The sequence below is a fragment of the Haliaeetus albicilla genome, chromosome 24 (assembly GCF_947461875.1).
Source record: "Haliaeetus albicilla chromosome 24, bHalAlb1.1, whole genome shotgun sequence".
NCBI lineage: Eukaryota > Metazoa > Chordata > Aves > Accipitriformes > Accipitridae > Haliaeetus > Haliaeetus albicilla.
Window position 1 is genome coordinate 16,672,170 of NC_091506.1, and position 19,693 is coordinate 16,691,862.

The 19,693-nt window shown below is 39.5% G+C and overlaps 1 protein-coding gene across 1 annotated transcript in view; it reads left to right on the forward strand.

Moving 5' to 3' along the window:
- The first annotated feature begins 5,408 nt into the window (after nucleotides 1-5,408).
- Nucleotides 5,409-19,693, forward strand: part of DCP1A (decapping mRNA 1A) — a 39,729-nt gene continuing 25,444 nt past the window's right edge. Inside the window, exons 1-4 of the mRNA XM_069812337.1 lie at nucleotides 5,409-5,635; nucleotides 6,772-6,812; nucleotides 8,640-8,767; nucleotides 18,746-18,812. Coding sequence (XP_069668438.1) covers nucleotides 5,501-5,635; nucleotides 6,772-6,812; nucleotides 8,640-8,767; nucleotides 18,746-18,812 — 371 coding nt within the window. The 5' untranslated portion in view covers nucleotides 5,409-5,500. The remainder of the gene's footprint in view (nucleotides 5,636-6,771; nucleotides 6,813-8,639; nucleotides 8,768-18,745; nucleotides 18,813-19,693) is intronic.

Below are 19,693 nucleotides of genomic sequence, written 5' to 3' on the forward strand. Positions count from 1 at the left end.
ATGAGACCAAGCTAATTTATATTTAAATTCAGATTTCAGTATTGCAACATCTGAGAAACTCAGATACTCTACAAAGTAGTTATGTATTATCTCTATCTTATGTACAGCACAGAAATATGAAAAAATCCCATACCTACAGCTGGGTAAGTCAGCAGTCCCAGGACTATTTTCCTATACCTTGCCACTTCAATGAGATGACCCTCCAAAACCAGGAGTCACTTTACACACCATCTTATCCCATGGATTTTAATTCTTTAGATTACCACTCCTCTGCATCCCTCTGGACTGTATTTGCAGATGTCACACACTCAAAAAAACCCACCCTGTTGACAAACCCAGGCCAGAAACTGTCACCTTTGATGTGAAAAACTGTAGAAACACATGGTTGGCTTATTTCATAATTCTGACTTAAAAAACTGACTTGGCAGAAGTGAAGGGGTACTGCTCTCCTGAGAAAGGAGGGAGAGAAATGATACAATAGCAAAATGGAATAATGACCTTAACTAAAAGGCTCTGCACAGAAGTAAGAACAAGTATGTAAAGATCATCCCTGACAGATATTGCATCATCTGATCCTAAAAAACAACAGTGAAGGAGACCCCATAACATCCTTCAGTAACTTGTTATATTGGTTAATAGTTCCTACTGATCAGGATTGTTAGGATCCAGCCTAATTATTTTTGCTGCACATTAACCTGATTTCATTTTGTCCTTTTGCCAGTAAGAGTGGAGAACCGATTTCTGTAGCCACATTTTACACATCAAATGTGTAAACTGCCATGCTCTTTTTTAAATTTTCTATTTCTTTTGACCCAGCAACATCATAATTTATTTTGTTTTCCCTTGCAAGGCATGCACTCTAAGTCTTTTGCCATTCATCTAGCTTTTTCCACAGAGTCTCCTCAGTTTGTCTACAATTCCTATTTAGTATATCACTCGAGTAGGACATTATGAATTGACAAATTTATCATGGAAAAGGAAAGGGTATTAAGTGTATATCTGGTGGTATTTTATCCTGACAACAATCAGCAAGTGTTTTAACAAGTTTAGTTTTGTAGCCAGAGGAAGAAGGATAAAAGGAAACTGATTTGGTGACCAATGGATACTGCAGAGTATTCAAATTTTAAAACCTCGCAGATAAACAGGAAAAATTTTGCTGCCCTATAGCACTGTAATGTGTAACAATTCAGAAACTTTCCTCTAAAGGTGGAAAAAGGTTTTTCACAGCTAAAAATAAATATCTGTCACCATGCATACGCAAAAAAGGTACCTGTGGATGCAGCATTAGTGCAGAAAGAGCATACTTCAAGTTGGAAGACCTATGAAAGGCTTATGATTCACTCAGCACTCCTAAAGAGCAAAATAATTGCCAGGAAATGTAACTTTTCTTTATGTACATATAAACGGTATAAACTGTTGTTGAGTAGCACGCAAGGCTATTCCTGTACTAAACCTCAAAAGGTGAGATTTTTACAAATCTCATTTACAAAGAGATGGGTCATAATCTCTAACTGGAGCAGTTTTCAGTTATCCTTTATCAGCTTGGAGAATCACCACAGGAAGAACTATTTGTACAGCGAGGTATAGTAAGAAGACTGAATATCGGGAACTGTCAGCCTCACCAATAGCAAAGATCAAATGTGCATTCACAGTAGAGCAATGAAAACAACTGAAGTAAACACTGTAATAAATAATAAGGAAATCAAAATGCTCAAGTAATGCCTCCTGTGAAATAAAATGATTTTTCAAACAAAACAGCAACCCTTGCAAAATTCTAGCATCACCCCCGCCCATATTGCTTTAACCACTTTAAAATAACAGAGAAATTTGTGTCTCTCATAAGACAGGCTAAAGATTTGCAGGCTTGCTCAGAGAATTAAAATCCAAAATAAAAGTTTATTAAGTTATTGATTAAGGAAGTTATCATCAGGACAATTTGCCTTAGCTAGGACTAAGCCCAAATAAACAGTCTGTAGAATTACAGCCATTATCACTGAAATTTAAGGTATAGATAACAATGCAATTACTAATTAATAGCCCAAGAATTGCTTGCTATTACAGTTCAAGGAAAAACATCTGTAAGCAAACCAATAAAAAGTGTGTCATTTGCAAAATATCTCATGAAACCAGAAACTTCTGACTATTGTTTCAAGTGAAAAACAGCGAAGATAGAATATAAGCTCTATGAGTCACTCAGATTTGCTGGACTCCATTGGACCCTAATTCAACTTCTAGTAATAACAGAAAATCCACTGACTGGGAATGCTTACTGCACTTCTCCATCATCTTAAAAGCAGTCATATATTCTTTCCTGATGATATTCAGCTAACAAGGGAAAAACAAAGGGACTGGAGACTGAAGAAGACTTTTTCTGTATGAAGTCTGAAAGGAGTGACTGCAGCCCAAATAAGCTTTGGAAATACATAAATAATCTGCTGTGTGAAAAAGAGGGGTCAGAAAAAGGGTTTGTATAACGTAACGGCAAACAGCAGAGCAGACATCAGTGGAGGGACCCAGCCATGCTCTCATAAGCAACTGAAGCTGTAAAAGAGGGTCTTTATTATTTCAACTACCTTAATATTAGCATATATCAAGTAGATAATAGTACTTAAGGTAATAATCATCATATCCTGTCCTATAAAACCTCAGCTGAATAACCGATACATAGAACATAGTGTTCTCTTCGCTTGTTGAAACACAAATGGAATCTGTCCCACTCACAGAGAAAACATCAAAAGGGCATTATGTACATCATCCCACTTCTGCCTGGTTCCGTGCAAGAATCAGGAACAGAAAGCGATAGATGAACATTTTCCCAGCAGTAACTGCTGCATAGCTTCAAGGGAGGGCAAAGAGAACAAGCCTGAATGGATACACCTAACATTTCAGTTTACACTGAGGTCACAGCTTGAGTCTAAGTATACTATACTACACTTCGCTGTACTTCAAGGTTGAGGAAGCAGGTGACAGGCCGTATGACTCATTTCTGATATAAAATATTTTATTTCAAGGCAACAACAGTGAAGAAGGGCAGGGAGAATAAATTCACTAAAATGCAGAACTGGAATTAGCAGATGAAGGAGAAAAACAATCCATAACTAGAAACTACCACTTCTCTTTCTTTATCAATGGTCCTCGTGTTTCACTTTTAATTCAAGATGAAGCTGAGGAGAAGATCTCACACAGCACAAGGCTGTCCATTGCCAGTAAAGTTTTTTACTTTGAAAGATACCTTTGCTTTACAGTAATCTTGCAGAAAGGAGCGGTTTGGTGCAGATGTTTGAGATGCCATTTAAAACCAGCTCTTAAAAAAGTTTTTGTCATTTTCCTTCTGTTTCATTTGAGCCCTTAGCATGTTGATTGTCTCTTTATAAAAGATGGTTTTCAAACTTTAACTTCCTAATACTATCCTCTCCTAATATAGAGTGTTACTGAATAATAACTACACATTTTACATCAAAGTATTTTTGACATCATACTAAGTGTCATTGTTTGCCCTTGATGGAAACATTTTCATGTACTTTTCTAACAGAACCAGTGAAAACCCAAATTTTATGGATTAGATTGGGCCCTCCTGTGGTAAAACCATTGAAAGGGGATGGAAGACTTATGGAGCTCTAAGACATTCTGTATGATTTTTATTATTTTTTTTACTGATGGGATCTTGGGATTCAGGGGTGAGTTACTGGCATGAGGTATGCAGGAGTTTTGTGTCCAGATTACTTTTTTTTTCTAAGAAATGCCTTTTTACTTTATACTAGAACTGTCTGACATCAAAACAGGTAATGTCCTCTCCAAAAACCTTTACTTTTCTAATTTAAAAAAATAATATTATACTGGAAGTTGGTATTTCCACTGCTCGTCAGAAAGACTTTTTATGGAACCACAGAACTGCTGGATCCTTGCTTATAGCTTGTGCATTAGATGTCTGCCATTGTGGGAGAGGATTATACTGTAAAGCTGTATTAAAATCAGAAGTATGTCCACCTGCAATGGAGAAGAACATGACCTGTGATAATACAGAGCTTAGCAGAAATTCTTTACATTCTCAGAAGGGTCAGAAGCCTGCCACAAACACGGTTTTATTTAGAAATTTACGATCCTTTTTTTTTTTTTCCCCCTGTCAGATTGCACAAAATGCTACAAAGATAGTTGAATCTCAGTCACCTTATCTGGAAAGTCACTCGTGCCTTGGTCCTAATAAACATTCTATATTTTCCCGTTCCTAAAATCCACTAATGATTAAAAAAACTGCAGGAACAAAGCTCAGTGCACTGCACGTTACCTTGTTCTTGCTCCAGCAAACTTAAGCACCTACTACATAGGACAGTTGATATGTTTACTGTACCTGAGAAAAATAAAGTATTTCATTCTAAAATTCTTTTAAAATATTGAAAATTCCATATCCCACTGCAGACCGTGAAATCTTCAGACAGCAGATAATGGCCAACACGTGAACAAACGGCATCACCCCAAAGTACTGGAAGGGAACTCCTCCAGCCTGTGACCCCGCTCGCCGCACTCCCTATGCCAGCCTGCACCAAACTCAGAAGCCTTCGTACTACTACTGTCAGTAAATAAATACCAACAATAAAAATGATGACCTCTTACAGTGCAAACAATACACGGGTCTTTAGCTTAATCGGTCGTGTTGAAACGAAGCAGCTATTTCTCTTCACGACATGTCCGGCCCTGGAGAGACACCTCAGAAGAAGCCGACTGAACACCTCATGCGACATGCTCCAGGGGACCAGGTGCAGGGAGCGGAGCTGGGCAGGGCGGCTGACAGGACGGATCCCTGCTTCAACCGAGGACTACAAGTCCTTTGCTCGCAGCGCGGCGTGAGCTGAGCCTGAGCGACAGCAGGTCTGTCAGGCGCCTGCGGGATGGAGCTACAGCCGGCCGAAGCGGCGGGGAGGCGGCCGGGAGGGAGCACGGCTCTCCGCCTGGCGGGGCACGGCAACGGCCAGCGCCCCCCGGCCCTCGGCCGCCGGGCAGCGGGCAGGCTGTCGCTCAGCGGCGCCGGCTCCGACCGCGGAGCTCGGCCGAGCCCCGCAGCACCGGCGGACGCGCCGCCGCCGCGCTGCCAGGCGTCAGGTTCAACCCCACGAAGCCGGTTCCCCGCCCAGCCGCCGACCCGCGCCTCACGACCCCCGTGCCACAGGGCCCCCAGCCCCTCCGCGGCGGCGGCGTGCGAATGCCAACCCTCGGCCCCGGGCCGCGCCCGTCGGCAGGAGCCGGGGGCTGCCGCGGCCGCGGCCGGTGCCCAAACCCCCCCGCCGCGGGGCACGGCCGCCGCCCCGCGGCTCAGCAAGCCCTCGGGCGCGGGAGCTGCGAGGCGGCGGAGAGGGGAGCGCGCGGGCCCGGGGGTGGGGGCCGACCGCCGGGCGGAACGGCAGGCGCGGAGCTCGGCGTTCCGGCCGGCGGCGGGGACGGGTGCGCCGGTGACACCGCGCGGCTGCTTCTTGCCCTCCCCCGCGAGTGGCTGCCGGGATCCAAGATGGAGTCGGTGAGCAGAGCGGGGCAGGAGATCAGCCTGGCGGCCCTGAAGCAGCACGACCCCTACATCACCAGCATCGCCGACGTGACCGGCCAGGTAGCGCTCTACAGCTTCAGCCCGAAGGCCAACGAGTGGGTAAGTCCGGAGGAGCGGGCCTGGCTCTCCCCGCGCCCGGGCCGGGCCGGGCCGGGCCGTGCCGGGGGGTGGCGGTGGCGCGGCCCCAGGCGGTGGCGCGGCCCCAGGCGGGGCGTTCGCGGCCGCCGGCCGTGGCGGGGCTCCTGTCGCCCGTGCCCTCGCCCCAGCAGCCGCCTGGCCCGGGGCCTCCGCAGGGGCTCCCGGCGGGGGCTGCTCTCGCCCAAGGGGAAGTTCGGGATTTGGGTGTCTTCCCCCGGGGAAGGTGTCGGCCCCGGAGGGCGCTGGGGCCAGGGGAGAGCAGAGGCTGTGCTTGCGCGGGGAGGGGGGGCACAGCGTCGTTCGCCCACTCGGTGTGGCTGTGCCCGGAGCAGCTGTGGGGCTCGAGGTTTCTTTGGCTCTTGGTGGCCGTTGCTGGGTTGGTTTTTTTTGTTGTTTTTTTTTTAGTGGTAAGTTGTTGTTGCTCCTGCGTGTTGAACAGAGCCCCAATTCAGGAAGAATGGGATTTGAGATGTGTTGGTGTTTGTCATTGCATTAAAACGCAGTTTTTGCTTGACCACCAGTTTTAACACAAAACTATAAAAATGGAAGTATGTGGAACTCCACATTGTCATATGGAGCACTGGAGCTGCGTGCCGCTTTCTGTGCTTGTGGGTCACAAGCACATGGTAAAGGTTGCTTTGAAAACTGAAGTGTGAAATGTAGCCATGGTCCATAGTTACATTGTTTTGTTGTTGGCTGTGCTGTCATTGATGTCCTTTAAGTAACACTGTGGAAGACAACCTATCCGATATTTGCAGACTAGTGAACTGTAGTCCGTATTTAAAATAAAGAGTTGCAAGAAAGTTGTTCAGCTTTGACCCATCAGGCTCAGTGTAGGAAGGTTGTAGAATACTGTCTGTCATGTCATCAGATTGATAGCAGGAGCAAAATCTTGTGGAAATGGGTTTAATTTCCTAATCTTACTAAGAAAAAAATAAGTAGTTTCTGAAAGTAAGAAATCATATTTTTGGTCCTATGATGTCAAACCTCATGGAAAGATAAGGATATTGTAAATCTCTGTAATTAAAGTGCTAGACGAAAGCTACATAACTATGTGAACAAGCATATCCCTTAAATGCAACTGCTGTCTTTTGTAGGAGAAAACCGACATAGAAGGGACCTTATTTGTGTACAAAAGGTAAGTTGGTTTGGTTTGGGTTTTTTTGGGTGGGAGGGAGGTGTTTTCCTTCCTTAAGAAAACAGTACCTCAGATAGCTCCATGTGTAGCTTTCATACTGGAGTTACTGCATCCAGTAAACTCGTAATTACTTATTTGTCCAGCTGTTAATGTCTGTATACTCATTTGAAAAGAATAAACTCTGCACTTAGGTGAATAACTCTGTCAAAAGCACCTAAAAGTACTGCTGAAAAAATCATAAAACTTGATGAATGCTGCATATGTGTCCACATAAAACCCTAGCTTATCAAGCTTATTTTGTTAATCTAATAGCATTTGTTAATGTATTAAGTTTGTTAAATGTTGAGTCTTCCTTTGTCTCCTAAAATCCATAAAGCTGATTATGAAAATAATACAGTTGAGAAATTAAATAATCTGTCCTAACTTACTGTTGGGAAATGGCAGAAATCTTTGTAAATGGACAAAGTTGCCTAAAAGCTGGAGATCTGCTAGTGTATAGTTTTTGGGGCTACTTGATTTCCTCATTAAAACCATGAAAGAAATTTCCAGTTATATGGGATGGGGCAAAGGGGTGGGTGGGGAGAGCTGGCACATAAAACCCGTCATGGATTTAAGTTTTAAATTACAAGCAAATAAAAAATCTAACAATGAAATAACACTCTGTTGAATGTAAGCAATATAAATAATGCAGACTTAACCCGTCCTGAAACAGACTGTTGTAGAGTAGGTCCTTAAAATATTTTATCCGGGCACTGTGAAGGGGTACTAGTAACCCATTCCTGTCTACTTTACTTTAGCTCCAAGCTTGGAAATACTTAGTGTAAGCAAGCCAACCAAACTAAATACCAAAAAACTAAGCAAAAAGTTTCTATGTGATTTGGTGATTATTTCAAACAAGTTCTGTTAGGCACATTAAAAGATGAACTTCTGATGGTAAGGATTGTGTGCCCTCTCCTTAGAAGCTCTTGAGAGATTTTGTTGTTGATCGTTTGGTAAAAGTGGCCACATCTTTACAGAAATCTTAACATTTACTAGCTAATTATATCTGATTTTTACTCTTGCCTTCATCATGCTGCTGTGTTGATTATATAACTCCTTACAGCCATAGCTGAGTACGCTGACATGACATTCATGCAGCAAGAGAAAACAGATCTAAAACTATCTTGAACTTCCAGTGCTTGCTTGCTTGATGTTTTCTTTTTCCACCTGGTGTCTAGCAAAAATCTAGATCATAAAAATTGTTTCACTAAACAATACAATTCTGAATAATTTAATATCTACTTTGAGGACACTGGGTTACATCTTTATTTTAACAGTATGCCTTCAGGAAGAAATGAGTGCTTATGATTCCCCTCTAAGGGTATTTCATGTTATTTAAACCAACAGCTTTTTTTATTGTCGTACTTGTTTACAGTAAGGTAAATGTTGCTCTGCAAGTTGTTTGTTTTTTCTCCTCTAATAAAAGATTCTAAAATGTCTCAAAACGATCTTATGTGAAGTGTTGAATACACTTGCATTTTAATCCTGGACCTGCCCTAGTTTTTTTGAATAGATTTTTTTTGAGGCATATCTTTGATTCAGCAGTTTAGCAATGTAGAAGTGTAATGTTAATCCTAATCCTACTTTGAGGTAAGCGTAGTTTTAAATTGAAATTAGTTGGCATGCCAAGAAATGGCATAGAAGAACAATTATTAAAGCTTCAGAACTGCTAAAGCTTCACCTAATAAAGCAATGGGGATTTGAAGATTAATTCATAACTCTGTTTCAGAAAACTGTATACATTGATCAAGGTATTAATGCTTGGTTTTGTTTTAATTGAAACAATAGGTCAGCTTCTCCTTATCATGGTTTTACGATAGTGAATCGACTGAACATGCACAACCTGGTTGAACCAGTAAATAAAGATTTGGAGTTTCAGCTCCATGAACCTTTTCTTCTCTACAGAAATGCTAGCTGTGAGTATAACTTTCTTTAATCCGTATAAACTTTATGTTCTTTTTTATAACCTAGACCGCTTCTGACTACTGTGATGTCTGTTTCAAGTATAATGTAATGGGGCAGGTTCCAATGAAATGTCCGTTTTCTGTCTACAGTGCTAGATTTACTTAAATAGCTGTGCTGTTATATTGCGATGACCACCTGCTTTCAATAAAAAGAGGATATACTAACAAAGTTCAGTATTCCTGTATTTTTTTAATTAATGAACTGATAGGTTTAATCTAAACATATATACAGTGCTATAGCATTAATAAAAAACGATGAAAGAATAATGAAGATTGATAGATTTTGAAAGTATGTAACACCAAGAACAGTTCTAAGGGCTTCCTCTTTTGCAAGCAAAAAATTAAATATTAATCAGTATCTGCTTGAGGAAGTTGAGAACATTGCTCAGCTCTAGGTTGAAGGTTTCTTTCTCCACAGTAGGTTTTTGGACTCAGGAGACAGATGTCTATACTAAATTTCCTGGAGTCTAGACTCCAGCAAGTCTGGGTGTTGGGATAGTTGTTGCACAGGTAAGTGGTAAAATAGTAGTCAGTATCTTCCTGCTACTCTTTGAATTCTGGTAGTGGTTTGGGTCATCAATCGAGCTTCAGAGTCCTGGTGTACCGTGTTCCAATTAGGTACACACTAAAAGTCCTGTTACTCCAAAGAGCTCAAAGTATAAATTATGTAGCCTTTTAAGAGAGGAAGAGGGAGTATGTGCATATATGAAATTCACATTAGGTTAAGTAGATAAATAAAAGGCACCCCACAGAGCAGAGGGTCCTCCTGATACAAAGGTATCATTTCATGTCCTCTTTTATAGCCAAATTTCTTGAAACTAGTTTGCTGCTGTCTAGTGATGGGTTCCCCTTACTGAATTACTTGGAGAACCTGTACGCTGTCTGGGTGCAGTCCTACCTCAACACAATGTCATCTTCCTTTGGAATGTCCCCTTGAATTACAGATAGGAACACTGCTTTGACTAGGCTTCAGTGTACCTAGAAGAACAGTCAAATGTTAATCCCTTCCTGTTTCCCCCTTGGAAAGCTTCTAGGATCTGTGGGGAGTAGGATAGACTCCATTACAATGACAAAGAACAGCTTAAGGTAGGTGGTCTCCTCTGTTTAATAGTCTTAGCAATCCTCCTTCTGTAAGTGTCATCAAGAGGAAAAGGTCAAAACTTCTCAGTAAATTGAAAATCCTAGGAGATTAGGGAAGTAAATGACTGGCAAGAAATTGGGAGGGGGGGAAAAAATATTGCATTGAGTTGGATGTTTAAGCAGGTTGCTTGGTTTGGAAGGAAGAGGAGCTGTAGATGATGGTGGTAGGGTTAGGATGGCCGACAAGGCGGCAGTAGAGGAAACAATTGCAATTGTGGGATTGGTGACATAGGGGAAGCAGGAAGTTGATTCATTTGTTTGTTGGAACTGCTGATGGTATCAGGAAGCAGGAGCTGCTGTGGAATTACCATGGTGTATGCTAGTGGGAGTGACTAGAGGATCACTTAACAGAAGCAATCAGAGAAGGTAGGCTGTGTGCGAGTTCATTAGAAACCTCTAAAGCTAATTATATGCCTTTCATTGATGAAAGCTCTCCTTTTCCTATGGGACACTATTTTGTAAGATCTGTGGGAGGCTCATGGGAGTTAGGATAGAGAAGACAGAGAAAAGTAAGAGGAAGGAAGAAATTCATACAAAGGTGAGCAAGGAAAATACTATAGACTGGATATGGGAAATAATTGCATTCTGAAGTAATCAAGAGTTGGGGTTTTTTTCCTCTTGTATTTTTCCCATTGTCATTTTAAAAGACTTTGGTTGGAAACTGTCCTTTATTTTGTCGCTGTGTCCTGTCTCCTGGAAGAGGGTGGTAGCATGTCCAGAATGTTTAATGTAGTTAGTATGTAATTAGTTATTTCCCCAAGTGCCACAAATAAACAGCAGATGAGTTTTTGTGGGCTCTGCTAGTGTTCACTTTGTTCAAATACCAGCTTAAAAGCATAGAAAACAGTATCTAAGCTTTTATTCCTTACAATTTCAGCATCACTAACTACCCTGACATTTTGCATTTAGTTGTGTTTTGGATTGTCTTCCTTACATGCAGTTTCCCAAATTTTCTGAATTTTGTCCCCTGAATTAGTTAGAAAAAAACAAATTATATGATTGAAATGTTTAGTGTTAAAGCTGTTTGCCTCTATCTGCATAGTATTTGTGAAACTTTAAAAAAAAATAAAAACAAACCAAAAAAACCTTCAGGATTCATTTGGATTTGCAGACAAATTTCAACATGTTTGTGTGGGTAGATTAGGGGATTCTTGTCCAAGTTCTTTTCATGCGGAAGGGTATCCACTTCTGCTTAGCTGCCTGCTGGCATGAAAAACCTTTGCATTTTGGGGACTAATTCAAATAGGAGTTTTAAGCCAGTGGTTAATGTAATGTGTATGTCGAAGGGCATAAAGTGGTGTATCTCTAATGGCTTAATGTGAAGTTCTTCTGAGATCCTTTAATGACTGAAAGAGGGTGGACTGCTAGGTTGTGCAGGGAAAAACTAGCTCTTATATGCAGTGTTGGCAACAGCCCTGTTTCTTGTAGTGGTTTGGGTTTTTTTTGTATCCTGCTTGAGGAAATCTACTGTGCTCATTAGAAACTCTTAAGAACTAAGTTGTCTTGCTAAGATTGCTGAATGATTAACTGATGATTCGGCTTCCTTAGCTTACAGATGGGGAATGGTTCAGACTACCTGATAAAAATCTAAAATCCTGTTTCTTAATGCTGCTGCTTGGCAAAGACAAACATATTTTGTGCCTGTATATTTAGGTTGTAACAGGATCAATGACAAATCCTGGCTTACGCTTTCCCAGGGCACAGTAGAAGTAGTCGAAGACGATCAAAGCAAAATTGTGCCACCACGTATTTGGGGAAGGTTCCATGTCAACAATCTTTATAACTGAATATGATACTACTGTTTTATAAACTTCACGTTTTCACTTTGTTCTGGGATTCTGTCTTGACTTAAGAAGATAATAAGGGCAAAGTCTGTTATGTATACCAAATCAGACCTCTGGCATTTCTGTCTTAAATAGCATGAGAGCTGTTCTAAGTGTATTAAGTGATGTACTCCAGTGTATGCAGAGCCGCTAAGAAGTTATGTGAGGAACTTTGCAAACAGTATATAAACATTATTTTTGCTTGGCTGGAGGCTATAAGAATGATTTGCCTGTCATGCTAGATCATAATATTTTTGGTGGGTTTTACCATTCTTGTTATAGTTTGATTTGTTCAAATACTTATTTTTAATATACAATGGAATTTTTAGTTTGCTGCATATCAGAACTTACTTTTGTTAAGCTGTAGACCTGAGATGATTTATCCAATTGCACAAAGGGGGTTTTTTTCAAACTCTTAGAACAAGAGTAGGTAATTGCCATTTTATTCTCATAGGAAAGGAGGCCTGACTTACCTTTCATAGGTTGTTTTTTTTGAAGGGGGGGGGTCATCCCCTGTTTTTGCAGGGTGGGATATGAAGGAGTCTTTCATGGGTATTCTGGAAGGAGGATAGACCAAGTAATACTATAAGAAGTTCCTTTCTTATATCTACCATTTGTAGTGTTCACTGAGTGAAATGGAAGGAATTTGGGTCAATTTGTTACTTCTTAGTCTGGTTAGATGCAAGACATGTAGAGGTGCTTCCCCCCACCCCCAGAATAATACGTTTTTACTATTTTAGCTGTTAATGGAGAAGTCTTTCCCAACTCCAGGTTTTTTTTTCTCAAAATCATTCTGGCTACATAATACAGTTCAAGCCCCAAAAGAATATTTAAACCCAAAATTTTGAGAAAGGCTATGTCTACTTTAAAAGTTGTATATAATGCTGCCTGAAAACTTACACCATTTATTCATGAGGCATCAGATCCTAAATCAAAAATGACAGAGGGTGTGACTAAGAAGCTGTGAAGCATTATACCAGTTACAGTGGTAAATAGAAATAAGGGTATTCTACTTTTCATTGTTAGAGAGAATTAAAGAAAACAAGTATTTCCAAATGTGAACAAATTAAGAAATTACCAAAATGAAAAGAAATTGTTTGACTTTAGGTAACATTTTAAATTTAGAATTCCTCCTAAAATGTAGAAATTTTTAGATTAAACTTCATACTTAATGTGCTATTTATTATTGCTTAATCTGCACTATGTGTTGCTGGGTACATTTGATTTGGTCTAACTTTCCCTCTGGATGCATGCACATTCTTCAGAGTATTTGGAGTATTTGTTCGTGAAGCACTGAATCCTATTGACCTATTTTTTTTTAATGAACCTAAGCTTGTTTCCTCTTGTCTGTATTTTGTGAAAAGTGTGTTAAACTCTGTTTAAAAAAATGCATACAGTTCTGCCAGTAACAGTAGTAATAGTCCAATCTCAAAGTTCAGTACTTTCAATCTGTAATGTGAGAATTTGGAGCTGAAAGTTGACAGTTTGCTTAATAATAGTGGAAAATTAGTCAAAGTTTTAAGCAATGGCCAACTTACCTCTTAAAGTCTGCAAGAAGTATTCTTCTAAGTCTTTCTCGTTTATAACTTTCCCTCTGTATCGCTGGTGTTGGTCTTGATTAAAAGGCTTTTTAATCCAAGCTAGTTCACTTGGGAGGTCAGGCAGATTGATTTCCATGGTGCTGAAAAGACAGATGCTAAGCATAAAACTTAGGTATTAAAATAAATGGTCCTTGTTTGGTGTGGGTTTTTTGGGTGTGGGGTTTTTTTTCTTGCTTGCTTCTTATTCCTGTCTAAGGGTAAGAGTTAGTAAAACAAAAATAATAGATTTTGGAGGGGTTTATACGTTTAAGTGGAGAACTCAGTTACAAAGTGCTATCTTCAGGGCTTCTTGTATTATCATTAATTAAACAAACTTATATTCAGAAAAGCAAAATTAGTTGTGTTATTTCAAATGGCTTTTCAAATTTTTTGAAAGAGCTCCTGGCTGGTTTCAAAACAGGGCATCTTTACTGGTAAGGAAAGTCTCTCATTACAACCTTTGTTCCCAGCTGGCAGCGCATTAAGTATAACATATCTCTGTGATTGCCAAAGCTGAATGGCTCTCCAGCAAGCACATTAACCCAGTGGTTTAGTCTGAGATAAGAAAGGAGCCTGTTCTTGATAACTTTATAGCGGAAGAACCAATGCAAGCTGGGGGGGGAGGAATCATTGAAAGCTGTTAAGAAGTTCTAAAAATATTTTGTTTGACCTCAAAGATGGCACTCTAAGTGGAAGGGGTTTTCTACTCTGATTCAGTGTTGCAAAGTAGTAATCCCTCTCATTCCACACTATACTTTGTCATATGGTGGTTCATTAAAGTGTTCTTGATCTTGGATGCTGTTTGCCACTGATACTGAAATCTTTATGGTCATCATTTTTTACGAACTTGGGGAACTAAAGGTAAGTAGTCAATGTAAATCACTTGGGTAAGTAACACTTGACAAGACAATGGAATAGAAAGAACAAATTGACCTAAAACTAGGAACCATAAACTTTAGTGGGCTGGTTGCCCAAGAAGCTTGGCCATACTGCATGAATCAGTTTAAAATGTGCCCTTTAGGTGAACTTAACTAATTATAATATGAAGACCACACCTCTAGAAGTTAGGATACCTGCCTCCACCTGAAGACCCTCACCCACTGAGCTTGTGCAGTAAAATTAAAAGACACTGCACCTTTAAATGAAGGCGAGGACACTATACCCCAGTCAGCTTTAAAATATGGAACTACGGGCACCAGTAAAAAGTAGATAAACAGCGAGTATGGTAATTATGCTGATGTACAACATATAAATGAATGACTTTGTGCTGGGTGTGCTAGCTTTGCAGGGATACCCCCAGCACCCCTTTCTGCACAGAACCAGCAATAAACAGCTAATACCTCAACTCTCTGTGTTACTGGCTTGCACACTGGGTGAAAGATCCCACAAGTTTTGGGACAACACACCTGCTGAATTACTCCAGTGCAACTGCTTGTGGGATTGTGCTGTGAACTGTATTTGTGAAATGGCCTTAGCTATTCAAAACAATAAGAAAGGGAGGGACTTTTAAAATTAATTCTAATGATTTATAAATCTGTGTGGCAGGCTAATGTTTAAATAGAGGAAAATACGAATAGTGAATGAGGAATCTCGGTGAAGAAGATATTAGAGCAGATTGGCTGAGAGGTGGCATTTCAGCTAACCTTGCTACTGGAAGAAATAGGAGCTTTGAGAGAGATTGCTTTCTGTGCTTTTACCTTAAACTCTATTTGAAGTGTAAAACGATGCATGTATGTGCTTTTCTTTATAGGATTGAGATTGGGTTAAGTTGATTTCCATGATTACCTTACAGGAAGGGTTTCAAAATAAGAGTCCTTTCTTTCCAGAGAGAGTTTGAAAGGTTATTGTCCTCCACTCCCAGTTGTTCTGCCTCATTGTATAGCAGTATCTAAATTGGAACTGTAAAATAAAACTTTTGCTCTCTCTTCTGTCAGCTTTTCCAACTATTTAAGGTAACTTTTAAATGGATCATCTTTTTGAATGAGATAAAGCTGTATCTGCACAAATGGCTGAACTGCCTAAGGCAAGAGAGTGACAGTGTCTGGAATCTCCGAAACTGGCAGTACTGATGAGTCCCATGTACATTTCTGGCATAGCATTCTCAGGCTAGAGTTTCATGAACATTTTAACAGTTTTGCCTTACTGTGCTGCCCCCAGCTTCTTGTTTCAGCACCCTCTCTTGTGCTAGATGGCATGTTTGTGAAGCTGATGTGCAGTGTCAAGGAACTGGTCTGGACTAAAATGTATCCAGCTGACATAAGGGAAAGGGGTGAATTGGGGTAGGATGAGTTATCAGCAGAGTTGTGGGAATGTAAGGGTGGTGATGCTGCTCCTTTCTGTTAACTTACAATGAAAACTGAAGTGAAACTACAGCTTTGGGATGCAACTTCACTTTATGCAGTCAAAGAGTGAGGCTTCTGTCTCACTGTGGCACTTTGCTATCCGCACTCTTAATTCAGACCTGCTGACTGGGCAGCATGGGAACAGTAAGCTGACTGCCCCATGAAGCAGTGGGAGCACAATATAGAAGAGACCAAGACCTTCTTTTGGTATCATCCAGCTGTTAGGCTTGAGCAGGAAGACTTCCATAATGCTTTTGTTTCCTCAAAATCTTTTTGTTTTCCCATAGCAATTTCAATCAAATTTTATTGATTGATCCAGTCAAGTTTGGAGAGAATTTGTGTTATATGTTTAGATAAATCATTGTGGGTTGGTGTTTCTAATAAAAATGACATATGTCAGAGAAGAATGTAGATGAAGATAACTGATTACTTCTTTCAATTTTATTAAATCTGATTTGTCTGTATTATGGGTTACTTATGACTTCACGTGTGTCAAAATGTAGTGTGAATCCAACTGAAAGATATTGCTGCTGGTGATTACAAACTGCTTCTACTTGATTACTAAAGATGCTGCCCAGCATTCAGTGTAGAAAAAAGCTGGATGGAAAGTGTTGGAACTGATGGAAAAATGAGTCACTTGATTTAGTGGCTTCTGTTAGATCAAACTCTTAAAAGAACTGCAGTATGATATACGAATGTTCAGCTAACGTTTATGCTGGGTGTGGTAAAAAGATCACAGATTTGAAAAGGACTGGTAAGTACCAACTCTGTTTCTAATAAAAGGATGTTCACAGCTAACACTGCATGCATGTAAGAAATACATCAAATAGTAATGCAGTTGGGACACACACACGCACATACACATACTTCTGGGGCAAGGGAGCTGAACCGATAGTACAAGTGTGAGTCCTCTTTTGAAAAGAGGAAGATAAACATTCCAGCCTGTTGGACCATATCTAAGTTAATGCCCAAGTTTACTTGTTCACAATCTGCTTTACATCTTTGTAATACTGTTAATGTTTTGCAGTGACTCCCTATGATTGCTTGCCAGTAGTATAAAGTGGAAAAAAGCCTGATACTCTGTACACCAAACTGAGATTTGGATCTAGTTCTGGTCTTGTGTAGGCCTGTTTCTGGCAGAATTGAGTGTGACTGTTATCATTTGTCCCATTAAGATATCACTATAGGTTCCTTATCTTCATTTCTTCAGCAAGTATGCTTTTGAAGAAGCTTTCTTCTCTTGGCAGTTTGTCTGATAATGAAGTCAGGGAAGGGAAAGAGCTTTTCTTCAGTGTTAAAATATGCTACATGACTAAAGAAATAGCTCAGACTGGAAACATCTTCAGGTTTCTATGCAGTAGACAATCCAGTTGTATTAAACTGTAAATATTAATAAATATTTCATAAGCATTGGCTGCATGTATGAAATGCTTTTTTTTCTAATTGGCTTATATCTTTTGTAAGAAGAAAGTTCCTTAAATTGTGCTGTGTTTCTTTGTTTATGACTTGAAAAGCTTTGTTGTCTACTTAAGCTGTGACTTCTAAAGAAACAAACACCCAAATGAATATAGTTGTTGTTTAATAAAATTTTTAAAAAAGCAAAGTAGAACTTCAGTTTGTCTTAGGATATTGTTATAGAAATGAATTGTGGGCATGGCTTTTTGAGGGTTTTGGTCAAACACAGTAAGTCTAAGATAACTGGAAGGTCTAGAAAAAAGTTTGGTAAATAAGTGCCTCTTTGCTGTGGCTTGAAATAATTTTGAGTGGGCTTTGGTTGAAGTTTTTGAGTGTTTTGAGGAAGGAAAAAAGTGGGGGGAAGATTTCACTTTGAAATAAAAATCTACATCTGGCTGGAAAAGGTTGTGGGGTTTTGTGTGTTGGGTTGTTTGTTTGTTTTTTTAAACATTACTTTCCTTCACTTTAAGTCATATTTTTATAATCAGCTAGTGATTTCAACTTCATAAACATTGGCATGAACTGCGGTATAAAGATGAGTTTTAAAATGCTAAAAGTGTCTTTTTCAGAAATGAAAATACGTTAATGGTAACATGTAAAGTGTCCAGTTGCCTTTGATGTACTTGCACACTAAGCATTGACAAACTTGATAGGTGAACCAAGATTTAAAATAACCTGCTTTGTGGGTTTGATTAAATACAGTTCTGAAAAGAGTTCTGCAGATCTGTTGTGTTGGCACAACTGTGGGGACAGTGAGATGAGTACGTGTGTGGGTAAAAATGGCTTCTTTGAAGTGGGATTGCTGATGAAGAAATAGTACCTGGTACTACTAACAAAGTTACTCCCTCTGACGGAATATCCTTCAGCTCCGTGATCAGGCTCCAACTCTGGCAACTTTCAGTGGAATTTTACTTATTCTGAAAGCCAGAATAGGGCTTAGTGTCTTGCTGAGCTGGAACCCTTTTGCACTCATTGCTTTGTCCTTGATACTGTCAAAGAGTAGGGTTCAGTAGGAATCTAGTTTTAAGCTGCTCCATTAATGTGATGGTGTGATTGGAGCTTTGGTATTGCTTCCTTCCTATAAAATTACATCTCTCTTTAAAAAAATAATTTGGAGAGGGAACCTTCTGGAGAGCCTCTGATTGAACTGTTATGCTGTAATTCAAACTTTAATATTTTTGTTGAGCTTCAAAAATTGACAAATTTAAAGATGAGTGGTTAAAAAAAAAAAAAGGATATTCTTTAGCCTAGTTTAAATGGTACAGTCAGTAATTCAAAACAGAAGGTTGCAACTGTAGTAAGAAGGCATCTGGTAGTTAAACTTTATTTTTCTGCCACTTCTATTTATAAACAGGATCAGCATTTTGTAGGTCTTGCATTTAATCTGACTGAAGTTGTATTTGTGTTTGCACATGTGCTATTTCTGATTACTTTATAAACAGAAGTTGGTCACAGAATATTTGAGTGGAAATTGATGGTAATTCCTATGTTGCAGATTTAATGAGCTGCTGGGTTTTTGCTTTATTGCTATTGACTTGATTATTTTAACCTTTGTCTTATGCTTGCTTTTTTTCTTTTCTTATTTTCAAGTGTCAATTTACAGTATCTGGTTTTATGACAAGAATGACTGTCATCGAATAGCAAAACTCATGGCTAAGTAAGTACTGTGGTCTTATTATTCTGTAATTCTTTTATACAATACAGAAAAAAAAAATTGAACCTATTAAACATGTTTGGCTTTTTTTCTCACTCTCCTTAAATAGAAAAATAGAACGTTCTTGCTGGTACAAGTTTTTTAAGTAATCGATTTATTATTTTTTTAAAAAAAACTACAGTACTAAAATTTTCAGTTAAGTGGTAAAAAAATCAGTTGAAGTATTAGTTGGCATTCTCCAAAGAAAGCAAGTATGAACAGTTTATTATTTTATATTTTATTTTGTATAAGGATGCTGGCAAAAGATCCTCTGATGCACAAAGTGTAATCAAATAAATGATGGCCACTTTTTTTTGGTTGGTGATGGGTTGGTTTTTGTTTGGGTTTGTGGTTTTTGGGGGGAGTTTTTTTGTTTGTTTATTTGGGTTTTTTTTAAGGCTTAGTTATTATTCCTGACTAAAGTAAAGAGATTGGAGAATAGTGGGGGAAGTAGGTGGAATCTTACAGCATTAAAGTGATGTTAGGAGAGTCAGCAGAACTATGAAATAATAGGAACTTTTTGTTGCTAATTTCTGGATTGTTTGATTATTTTTTTTTCTTCCCTTTTTTCCCCCCTTTTGAAATAAAGTTGGTTTATAAGCCTGCCATGTCACTTCTCTTACTTTGTAGTTCCACAGGCTCCTAGAGATGTCATGGAGTAGAAATTCTGAAGTAATCTCAATTTAAAGAAACCTTAAAAGAATCTGTAATAACATGGTTGGTTGGTTTGTTTGTTTAAGCTGCTATCACTGTAGCAATGCAGTTAGTGTATCTGTACTGTAGATGATTGCACTGCCACAGCTGAGGGCTTCAGATAGAGTACAGGAGTTTGAGTGAACAACAGA